General features: G+C 40.8%; 1 protein-coding gene across 6 annotated transcripts in view; it reads left to right on the top strand.

The window, feature by feature from the left end:
• MEGF10 (multiple EGF like domains 10) overlaps nt 1–12635 on the top strand; it is a 341217-nt gene that overhangs the window by 267154 nt on the left and 61428 nt on the right. For all 6 annotated transcript variants that reach the window (XM_087862339.1, XM_045794814.2, XM_045794812.2 and 3 more), the window contains 2 exons: nt 10729–10975; nt 12494–12614. In XM_087862339.1, coding sequence (XP_087718465.1) covers nt 10729–10975; nt 12494–12614 — 368 coding nt within the window. The remainder of the gene's footprint in view (nt 1–10728; nt 10976–12493; nt 12615–12635) is intronic.

Here is a 12635-nt window from a genome sequence, read left to right as displayed (position 1 = left end):
CCCTCAACTTTAGAATAGGCAAAGGATGCAATAAAATAATTTAGAGGCAAGGAAACCTGATTGGCTGATAAGCATATGAGAATATGCTTTTCTTTGTAATAATCAGTGACATGCATACTGTATGAACAAGATGTCATTTTTTGCCATCCTGTTGGCAAAAGTTAAGAAGTCTGACAATACCATGTGTTGGCAAGGATGTGAAAGGAAGATTTCATACACTGCTCTCATGAGGGTTTTTTGGCAGAGTAACTTCAGACAGCAATTTTTCTGTCTCTAGAGTAAAATTTTAATTTGTGTTCACCATATGATCCAGGAATTTTTCTTCTTCTTCTTTATAATTTGCCCACTTACCTTGCAGAAACCTTTGCTTTCAGGTATTGGGGGATATATTCTTTGCATCTTTGTGGAAATTTGGCAACAACTGAAAATGGCCATGAATAAGGGAAAAGATAAATTTATTAGAGGCTGTTAATATAGAGGGATGCTGTGTAGACATTCATTCCTATAAACTGATACATAGTATTCCACTATGTTAACAGATGTAGCAATATGAATAGATCTCAGTATCATAATATTTTGTGGAAAAGGCAAGATGCACAATGATATATACATTTTATATTAAACTAATGAATACATAAAATTATACACTGTATTATTTCTGGACACACACAGACTAGAAGGATGCACATTAAAATCATGATGGCAGTTACCTCTGAGGATGGAGTAATGGAAAGAGCCAGGAGCCAGGCATAAGAAGACAAAGGGGACTTTATCTGCCATGTTTTATTTCTTGCATCAAATGATGAAGCCAAGGTGATGCGATGTTCACAACCGTTAATTCTAGGTTGTGTGTACACAGACATTTATTATAGTTATACTTATAGTCTCCTATAGTTAAAAAAAAGAAACTTTTTTCCCCAAGAAACCTGTATTCAGTTTTTCAGACCATCCAGGTAGCATTGAGGGTTTGGGGACCTAGTTTCCTTACTGTGGGATTTTAAGCAAACATTTAAGGCTTCCACCCTTTGGTCCCTCACATCCAGAATGAAAATAATTAGTTGCACAGTGGTGGTCCCGAGTACTTAGCCTGTGGTGCTCACCGGAAGCCACACCTCACCTGGAAGCCTTCTCCCCATCCCTTCTCTCCTCTGCCCAAAGGTGCAGTACATGTAACATAGACCCTGTGTTCTTCGAGCATCCCGTGTACTGCAACACTTAGCATGTTGCTTTGTGATGGGTCTCACTGTGGACCAGTCTCTCCCGGGAGATAAAGAAATCTGGCTGTAGATCATGTCAGGCAGGAGCAAGTAGTACATGCTCAACAAACTGAACTTAGTCGCCGCAGAAGATGCTTAATACATTCTTAATGAAAAACACACGAGCAAAAGAACGAAAACGCGACAAGACTTGATAAAGCAAGACACCTTGCAGTGTCTCCTGGTTCTTACTATTCTTTTGACTTCAGTGAAGAAATGTAATCCCCCCAAATCCTTTACTTAATCCCAGCCTACAATGTATATCCTTGAGATTTTCCCTCACTGTGAAGAGGGTCATCAATAGGCTGTCATTGAGAGACATCAACATTTATATTTAGACACATTAAAGAATAAACATTTCACGCCCTTTTTTCTGCTTCATAATTTGAGATAAGCATACACTGAAGTTCTAAAATGGCATTTCATGCTTTGAAAATTCCTGTAACAACATTTTTTTAAAAGAAGAATAAAGGTTTTCTCTCAGCCACTGAATAATATTAATATAAACAGCACTGGGCAGTTGTCCGCAGTGACTGTTGGCACTCTGTCAGCTCTCCAGTGGGGTTTTTGACATGTGAAGGACATGAGGTTTTAGTGCTTTCAGAGGATCTGGAAAATACATTTTTATTGTTCTTCTTCATGGATGGAGAAGCTTTACAAAGTTGTTTTATTTTTAAAGCACTTGATGTTTTGAATGAGGATCTTTTCTTCTACATTAACAAAGGGAATGACACACCATCGCCTTGTTAGCCTGAAGCACAAGGACTGAAATCACAGGGAGATAAAAGACCCTGAGGGAACCAAAGCTTAGGAAGAAAGGGTGTATATTTCAAGAAGAACCATGTTTTTCTATCCTTTGAGACTGTGGAAGATTATTTTGGTCCCTTCTGAAAGATACTCACACTGTAGAGAGATTTTCCTGAAAGTGACTTACTTGTGCTTTGTCTGCAATTTTCTTCCCTATTAATTTCTCTCGTAGTCTCAAATTTTCCTATGTTTAAAGTCAATGGCGAACATTACAACAAAACACCACGTAAAAATATATTTTCAAGTCAGTGTGGCTGACTGCCATATCCTAACAGGCACTTGACATTTAAATGTTAAGGACACTTTAAGAGCCTTCGTTACTTCACAGCAACCCTGGTGAGGGTAGTTCTGTATTACAGGCTGACATCACCTTCCCTCTGATAGAGCTGAGTTCCAAGATTCAATGTTACCCTGCTGTAAGTGTTTGGTAGAGGTGTATCCACAAGCTTCTCGAACCCCGTATAGTTCTACAGTTTGACTTCTCAGATCCTAGAAGTATTAAATGAAGACAAACAAAACCAAAATAAAACGACAACCAAACATGGACTGCTCATTTCATGTAAGATTTCTTTAGACCTAACACAAGTTCAACAGAATTGGCCACTTTTGTGTTCTCTGTAATTTAGAGCCAGTTGCTTTAGAAACGCATCTTAAAGTTCACAAGGTTGCTTGTGTTGTCTTAGTGGGCATAGATAAGCTGAAGCAAAATCAAGTCAGTGCGATGGGTGCCTACTAACATGGCAAGATTCTCCAGATTTTTTTATGATCGCCTATTTCTTCATGCTAAGGGAAGGATTATTAAGGAGTTCATGTGTTTTTTCTAAATTCCTCCTTTTACATTTCTGGGCTTTACGTACAAGCCTACTCTCCAGATACATTGATCATCTGCAAGTGGGGGAAATTGCTAAATCCAGTTCTTAGCTGGCAATTAAGAATAGGATGTCACATAACAAGTGGGTTTCGCTGTGGGCCTGAGCTTTTTCCAGTTGGCTTTATGGAAACTGTTGAAAGGGATGATACAAGAGCTTGTTTTTTACTCTGTGGAGTTAGCGGGCAATTTGTTTTTGAAATTCACATTGTGAAAACCAAGTTGTCTTTTTTGTCATGAATGATTCATGCAAGACAAACAAATAATACAAACCAGCAACAGGGCTGTTATTCTTGCTTTATGTACAGATGGAGGATGTGTTTCTAGGGTATTCTTTTTTCCTGGGGTGGGATGTTCCACTGTGCTAACCGTGAAATAAAATTTCTGGTACACTAGATCTGTGCTGTGTCCCACATACCAACAAGTACTTTTTGTGTGATTAGTATGTTCCACCATACCCATGTAGCAAAGAGAAAATGAAGTGTAACCAAGGTTGGGGACTTGCTCAAGGTTCTGTGGCTATGAAGCAACAGTGGCTCGGCTTGGGTCGAGGTCTGTCTGATGCTAAATGATTATACCCTTCCTTGAGCCAGCTAGTGATTGATGACTTTTGTAACAAGGTGAACTTGATGGTAAACATTACTCCTTAATCTAAGGGAAGAATGATTTCATCCTTTGCTTTTCGTTGGTTGTTGAGGAGTGTTTTGGCTGAGGCAATGTATTAACATGCCCTTGTTCTTTCCTCCAGAGCATCTCTCAATTTGGCATTTCTGTTTATCTCTCATTGTGCTCCTTTTCTTAGTCTTCCTCTACACAAAGACATGAGATTTACTAAACTATCTGCCATTTGTTCAAAGAATGTTCTAATTCCTTGTTTTGTCAATATGTGTGTGTCTGTGGACATGTGGAGACATTCCATATCAAAACCATTCTGATGACACTGCTTTTAACACTTTAAAGCCTGAGAAATACCACTTTTAGGCAAAAAAAATTATTTTTCAAACATCTGTGAGACTTTTGTCTTAGAATATTCTCCTTTGAAAATCAGGGAGATACAGTGAATGTGCACTGATACCAGATTTCGTAACTGATGGCCATCAGTTGCTTGGAATGGTCCACATGGTGTGCGGGCCAGATCACAGTTTTGGAGGCATTGATGGGTTTGGGTGATTGATGTGCATTTGCCACTTGAATGCTAAGTAACTGAGCAAATTATCTGCTGAGTCCATTTTGCACATGAAATGTTGGAATGATTATAGCTATCTCATTGAGTTATTGTGATGTTTGAAGAAAACAGCTGCATAATGCTGACACGTGTTTGAAACTTGATGTATCTTAAAACCCCTTCACTCTCTTCCCATCCTTTGAATGGGAAGTTGGATTGAGGGTTTAAAGTGGGTCACGAGAGGTTTGTTTGCTTACGAAAGTTAGTTATGGTGCTTTACATTCTTAATCATTTTCATTCATTCACCAGACAGACCTTGAACTCTGGCCATGTGCCATGTTTCATTCATTCACCAAACAGACCTTGAACTCTGGCCATGTGGGTCTAGTGTTCAGTTCAGTGTGCTCCTAAAGCTAATGACATCATTGCTGTTTTCACAGTGAGTTTATTGGCTTTTTTGTTTGCATAGAGTCATTATCAACTCACGGAAGTTCTTCAGATCTGACATCTCTTTAATTTTATTTTCTCTTCAAGAAATGCCCTGTGTTCTCATGACTGAGGTAATTTCCTATTTTCAGTGCCCCTAAATATTGAGTCATTGGCTGACCCCATAGGCTTGCTCAGTGAAAGGTCTTAACATTTGCTGCTCTGCCTCCATAGATCATATTTGATGAAATTGTGGGGCATTCTGTTTAACCAAAATATGTAATTTCACTCCTTTAGGAACTGGATGGCCGCATGAAAAATGCTTGGACTTTTGTTCACACAAAGTCTTGGGTTTGAATATTGATGCCACCACTTACCAGCCAGGTGTCTGGGGACATTTTACCTAAATGGTCTCATCTTAAATGTCCTCTGTATGCTGAATGTGATAATGATACCAACCTTGTTGTGATTGCCGTGATGACTAGAAAGAGGTGTATAAAGCATGGAGCACAGAACCTGGCACAGTAAAAATGCTCTGCAGATCGAACCATTTAAAAAAACCATTTTTTCTGCTTGCTTTTGTCTTACTGCCAAAAGGATATACAATGATTGCAGAAAATTTAGAAAATCTGGTTAATCTAAATGAACAAAAGAAAAATTGAGCATATTCTTAAGACCCAGAGATTCCCAATGGTACCATTTGACCATAGAGCCTTTCAATATCTATCTGTCTGTCTGTCTCTCTTTCTGTCTTTGCCATGCTCTCTTCTCCCCTCCATCCCCAGATATTAGGTTCAGCCAAATACAGTTGCTGATATTTGGCCTTTTTTGACCTAAATTAATAACAGTTTCATCTGGTTCGTTCTAATATATTGCTAAAATTGGATCCCGTGGTGTCTATCATTTTTAATCTACTTCTTGCATTAAGATATTGCTAACATCTTTCAAGTTCATTAAATATTCTTCTCTAATATCACTTTTAGTTGATGCATCATATTCCATTACGTGATTATACCAATTCCTTTTTACCTTATCTTCTATTGCTAGAAAATTAGATTTTGTCAGTTTTGTTACTATAAACAGTACTGGGATAAACACCATGATAGCTTTGGAGGGAGTAAAATACAGTGGTTTAGAAAACAGACTGAAGACAGGAGGTCTGGCTTCACTGCTTACTGCCCATGTACCTTTAGCAAAAGTCACCTGCATCTCCGTTTCTTCAACCATAAAATAGGAACTGCAATAGTACCTACTTTACAGGGCCACTGCGAGAGTTCGTCTATTTCTAGGCTCAGATGGGTGTCTATGGGCACACCGTAAATATTTTTAATGAGTGAACTATTGTGAATTGTTACTGTGTTTACACCCATATGTTTATTTGTGTTGGAAAAATCTCAAAAGAAGAATTTATGACTAAAGAGCTTTTGATACACTATTCGAAATTAAGGTCTAAAACAGATGTGGTGATCTGCCCTCCTATAGATGTACATCAAAGTGCTGGTTTTCATGAAAAGAGAGAGGTTATCACTGTCACTATAAATATCAGGCTCATCATTGTTGGTACGCTACTTCCTGACTGAGGGTGCACAGTTTTTTCCCAGTTCAATATCCCTGAAATCAGAATGCTTCTAACCATCAGAGTCAACTGGGTGGCTGCCATGACACGGTGGGGTGAAAACTTCTATTGACAACGACTGAGATCAAGAAAGGCTGTCAGTGTGTCTTAACACCTGTGAAATTAAGGTTTATTTGATAGGGAACAAGGAAAACATATATATAAAAATTGTGATCTGAGTACAAGAAGAGTTTCATGGAAAATATCTACTCATGCCTTCTTCAGAGAGAATCTCGGATTGGGTCTGAAAAAAATGTACCTGAAGGACAGAGAAGCTCTGTGCTGAGCTTGGAAGACTGGGGAGTACTGATGGAGGGAGAGGGAATCTCTCCGTGTCTAATTACTTCTATACTTACTTCTTTTGTTGTGCACAGGAAGATGGTAGTGGCCATGATGCAATAGAAGAAGGTGTTCATGGGCATTTGTTATTTCAAAGCCTTGTGAGTGTTGTATGTATCATCCTCTCTGAATATTGTACCTCCTGCAGCTCCTGCCCCCCCCCCATTGCCCCTCTTTCTATGTACAAATCCTCCACCTTTACCTAAATAGGGCACACTCTGCCTTAAGTCTCAGCCTGGACATCATTTTTGCTGGAGAGCCTTTCACAACTCAACAGCACTGGTTAGGGGTCATCCCTGTGTTTTCTGTTGTTATCTCATCCATATCCTTACCCTACCGTTTATCACAGGTTATTTTATTGTCTAATAACTTAAGACCTCTGCTGATAACCTGTAAGCTTCTGGAAGCAGGTGTTCTACCATTCTCCTTTGAACTCTAAGCCTAGTACCATGGCTGGCACATGGCAGGCCCTTGAGAGATAATAAATTGAGTGAATTTTCAGTACTTAGCCCGTAGATGTAACCTGTGGTTACTGGTGTCACTGGAGGTTGTAGCTGTAAGGGCTCCAGGGTGAGCCCATTGTCTTGTGAGGATCCAGGGCTCCACTAGTTGTCACTGAGGGTTGTAGCGTGGACCCTATACTTCTGATATTACACAGTAGTTTAAACTTCCTTTTATTCCCGTCTTACTGTGAGAGCTTATTAGAGCACACTATCTGTGCTGCCTGAGACCCTCATTAAGCTGCCCCCTGAAACAGCTGCATGAATCTGGGTATACTGCGTCTAGAGCCCATTTTTAGCTGATAGCACAACTCAACAAGAGATGAAACCAGAAGCTGAAAATGAGTCCCTTGTGAGCATTAAGGCTCTTTTCAGTTTCATGGGAAACAAAAGTTGGTTCATACACCCTTTCCTATTAGAATATTCCACTATTGCCATATTAACATTAACTACTTTTTTTTTTTTAAGTTGTCAGTGACAGTAACAAACCCAGTTGCTTTTTCTTCAGGAGTGAACCACTTGCCTCTTGAGATTAGAGTGAGGTGTTGAGTAAAAGATATGAAGTGATTTGACTTCAGAGTCTCCAAACTGTCTTTCCAAACACAGTGCATGAATTCAGGATAACTGGTCAACCTTGACGTTCAAAAGGAACAAGTTCTGCCTCTAGTCAAGACAGTCGACATACCCTTGTGTTTGGAGTAATCGGGCTTTTGTGTGATAAGCTGTAAAAATTGATATGTTGCAGTAGTTAAATATGACAAACAAAGAAAGGAAAGGAAGTTCCAGTGATGCTTAAATTCAAGCCAGGCTTCCGTGTCCCACTTGTCTACTTCCTGCTTATTTGTCTGTACACTTTTGTATATGGATTTTTCCCTCAGCACAGCTTATGTTGATGCCCAGTATTCACATTGTGAGGCCCATGTATCAGTGGCCTGTTAGGGAAACACAGCCCCAAGGAGAGAAGCTGTCACTTCAGAGCATGCCACAGTGCTTAGATAGAGCCAGGAAATTAACCATGTCGGCATGATAATATTTCCTTAAAAGCCTGAAACGCTTTCTTTGATGCTGAGAGTTATCAGTTTCTGCTGTGAGCTTGTTTCTGTCGTGAGGAGGTATCTTAAGGGTTTTTGGTTTTTTGTCTTTTACATTTATCTAACCCCAAGAAAATAGAAGTGGTCTCTGCCTGACTGCTCTTCTGGGAGAGAAGTTGTTGAATGGGATGTGGAAATGTGTCACAAGGAGGAAGAGGGAGCAGTTCTGTCCCCTCAGTACCTTGACTTGTTCCTACTACTCTCCTGGTGTTGTAAAACATGTTCTAGAAAATGTGTGTGCTCCAGCCCACCCTTATCCCAGTGTCACAGTGGAGAAAAGGAACTCTAACCCATCATGGCTGTTGCTTTCCAAATGCTTCTGACACAATCTGGATGTCCTTATCAGGGTAGTTTTATTAGCTAAGATTGTGTTTTGTGTCAATCGGTTTATCTTCCATGGTGCATGAAGAAAAAAATGAGTATTTCATTTAGTATCTGAGGTTCCCAGAAGTTGAGAGGGATATGGAAACTTTAGAGAAGGTTCAGCAAAGAAAATGAGTGAAATTGAACAGACTTTTAAAAATTAAGTAAAAATATTGAGGGTTGGAGTATTTAGCCTGCAAGGAGCAGGGTGAAGGATGCATTCACCTTTCAGGAATAAGATCATTTATAGTACAGACAACAGTGATGAACCATATCAGATATACCATGATGAACACAGGAGAAAAAACTGTCAGATTCTAGGATAACGGATTTGGCTTACACGGAATGAAGATTTTCCTTACTCAGGATTGATGAACCAGGGAACAAGTTGCAAAGCACTATGTAACTTACTTGGGTGTCCCTTAAAAACAGGAGAAATTCTTCTCTACCTGGGATACCTGAGGGCATTTAAAGAAACATGCAGTATAAGTTTGTGTTGTTTTTTTTTTTAAAGAATAGATCCTAGATTGAAAGAGTTGTAATTGAAAAAAAATTCTTTGACCATACCCATAGGCAATAAAAAAGCAACTATATGAATAACAATGAGGCTGAAATCTCGAACTACTACCTGATCTTATTCTGTGAAAGAAGATTGTGAGTTCTTCGGTAATTGCTTTCTTGATCTGCTTTACGTTCCATAATCCTCTCATTGTTTTTAATTGTGTTAAAGTATATTTATTAAAGTACCAATGAGAACAAAGCCATAATGATTAAAAACAAAATTATTCATTTGAACCTTTTGATATTATGAAATAGTAGGTAGGTTCTACTGTTGGAAGACGAATCCTGCATGTCTAATAAGTTGTTTGCTGTGTGCCTGGTTTTGTTTCTTTTTTTTTTTTCAATAGTTCATTCTCGATCTATTGAGGTTACAAAATTTTTATGACGTGAAGCTGTTTTTTAAACCATAAAAACAGTTTATCCTAAGAGCTCCAGGCAGAGCGCATCTTCCCTAGTGTCTTTTATACCATCTAATTAATAAATAAATATGCACCTGGCTAGGCAATGAATATTGAGAGTTGGTTTTGCTTATCATCACCCTTTATAATTTTTAGAATGTTTGGGATTGAGGATTTTTCCTTTCCTGCTCCCCTCTTCCTGCTCATCAGCTTGAAGTGCAGCCACTCTTCCTTTTCCTTGGGACTATGCTTTTAAATCTACCTCTCAAATGATGTTTTCTGTTACTGTCTTACTGGTTTCATACACCTGTTTTCATTTTTGTTTTGTTTTGTTTCTTGTGTTTTTGGAGAGAGAGAGAGACAGAGACAGAGAGAGCGAATGCTTGAGTTTCTGCATGTGTGAGTGGGTGGGGCAGGCAGGGGTGGGGAGAAGGAGGGTGGGAGAGGGAGAGGAAGTGCAGAGCTCCACGTAGGGCTCCATCTCACAAGTCTGAAATCAGGCCGATTGTTGTTTTTTCTTTGCTGTCTATTTTCAGTTTCATGTTCGTCTTATTGTTAAAGTAAGTCAGTGAATTTCAGTGTTGGAATTAAGTGCTTTCTGTCTCTTCTGATTACCTCCCAATCCATGCATCTTTTGACTGATACCTTGAAAGCACTTTTCCTTTGGATTACTCTGGGCTAGACCTATAGCGGGGTCAGTCTGCTTCACAGTGGGTCAGCCTGTAAGGCCCCCTCTTGGTCTTCACCATCACTGCCCTAGGTCAGGCCCCTGAATCTCACCTACTTCCTGATCTGCTGCCATTCCTCTTGCCCTGTCTCCCTGCCTCTCGTTGTGAGCTCTTTCCTGCCCCTTCCTCAGACTATAGCCCACTGACCTTACTAAGATTCAAACCTGCATTGTCTCTCATTGTTTAAAATCCTTTACAACCAATTCCTTATTCACAAGATGCAGTCCACCTCCTCAGTGTGCACTAAAGCCCTTGCCTGAGCTGAACCTTCCCTTCTGGGGAGCCAGCCTCCTCTCCCCCTGCACTACTTACATCCTCCCATAGCCACATCAAACTCAACACTCCAGGTGCAGGAAAAAGGCTAAGCAAAGGCATGTGGCTGGAAAATGTAGCCCCGCTTCAGCAGTGGAGTGGCTAGAAGTGGCCCACTTAGTGCTGAACACACTGGTGAGGCACTGCCGTGAGCTGGTACCAAGCCCCACTGTCCAGCCACGGAATGGCGATGAAGGGATCATCAAGTCGTTGTCAAGAGCAGAGGAAAGCTTGTCCTGAAGAGCTTACCATTGCCCACATCCGTACTGTGATGCCCTCTATTGTTTCTCCCCCTCCAGCCTGTGATGGTGATCACTGGGGGCCCCACTGCAGCAGCCGGTGCCAGTGCAAAAACGGGGCTCTGTGCAACCCCATCACGGGGGCTTGCCACTGCGCGGCCGGTTTCCGGGGCTGGCGTTGTGAGGACCGTTGTGAGCAGGGCACCTATGGGAATGACTGTCACCAGCGATGCCAGTGTCAGAATGGAGCCACCTGCGACCACGTCACGGGGGAATGCCGCTGCCCACCAGGATACACGGGAGCCTTGTAAGTGACATGCTGCTGAACAGTGTGGCAAAGTCCACTCACCTTCTCCATTCGTGCTGCTGTCACCGTCATATTCCTGTGCCCCTATTTCTATTGCTGCCTGAAGTCACTAAAAGGGAGGAGCTCTGGGCACAGAGGGGGAGATCAGCAGCGACAGCCCCGACATGCTCCTACCGTTTGACTCTTGAACATCAGACCAGCCAGAGTCTAAGGGCCAACTTCCATGCTTTCCTTTCAGCAGGGCAGAAATAGAGAGGACCAGGCTGTTGCATTGAGTGGTAATATTGGGGCGTTGTTGGGGCAGGTTTGAAGTTCTATTTCAATTCCCCCACAATTACATTTATTGTTAATGGTCCATGTTGTTCTGCTCTGTGTGGCAACTAATTAGCTGGATAAAGCTGGGTGAGTTCAGGGCCATAGAAAAGGGAAAAAGGGGACGATGTTAGAAACAGTCCATTATAAAAGGTTATCTGGGTTATTTATTGCCTGTGGATACATATGTTGCTTTGTGACCGTAAAAGAAATGTATCACATCGGTGTAAGATATGTGCACACAGATGGTTTAATTCTTTCTGGATACAACTGAAGCAACTTCTTAACCTCCACTACTTTATTTCGTGTGAAGGACGTTCTTCAGTTGGCTTGTATTAGCAAACAGAATAAGAGGCAGAATTTGCCAAAAAAAAAAAAAGGGAAATAGAAAAATCTTGTTCCCTTACTGAGAAAATTACACTTGTAAATCACAGAACTAAAACTTGAAAAAATGTGGCTGATTAGGTAAATACTTCCTGCCAACAGTATTAACAGCCATAAAGTAGAGCTAAAGAAAAAAAACTGCATTAGCCTAGAAAGCCCTCATTTTCAGAAGAATGAATGATCATCTCAAACTACTTTATTGTTAATATTGCTTTTATGGGTTTTTATCAAGGCCACAATTGAATAGGGCTTTGGAAAACTTGGAGCAGTTTTACAAGAGCGCAAACAAGACAATCAGAGGCTTGGAGAAGAAGGTTCATTCATAGGAAAAGGGTGGGGGTCAAGGGCACGGAAAATGATGAGTCTCAAGAAGAGAATGCTGAAAATTGATTGTGAAGAATATGTGTACAGAGCAGGGGACGTGCAAACGTTTCAATCTCCTCTGAGGTTGGAATAAACCCACAATCAAAAGCGGACTTCAGACGCAACACAGGGGCTTTATAATAGTTACATGGAAAGTTCCTGTCACCAAAGAGTGTTTGGCTGAGAAGTGTCATCCTTGGCCCTCTCAGATGGGACACATTCTCTTCAAATTGAAATAGTTTCATTAGAAAATACCCCAAAAGAAAGGAAAGGTCTAGGCCACCCCTCAAACATCTTTCCAGCCAATATGATTAATGCTTTGATGTTAATTAAATGAAGAATGTGGAGCAGAGAAAGCTTGTCTGTTTTAGGGCCCCTGGGGGCTGTTGTGTCTGTGAACCTGAGGGTTAGTATGATTGGGGAAATAACGATGTCTTTTGTCACACATCAATTCCTCAGCTGTGAGGATCTTTGTCCCCCTGGCAAGCATGGTCCACAGTGTGAGCAGAGATGCCCCTGCCAAAATGGAGGCGTCTGTCATCACGTCACTGGAGAATGCTCTTGTCCTCCTGGCTGGCTGGTAAGCTCTCTTCCTCCGTTC

Source organism: Ursus americanus, chromosome 5, assembly GCF_024610735.1.
Source record: "Ursus americanus isolate L20-20 chromosome 5, mUrsAme1.1.p, whole genome shotgun sequence".
In the NCBI taxonomy this organism is placed as follows: Eukaryota; Metazoa; Chordata; class Mammalia; order Carnivora; family Ursidae; genus Ursus; species Ursus americanus.
This window is presented reverse-complemented; position numbering and strand designations above follow the sequence as displayed.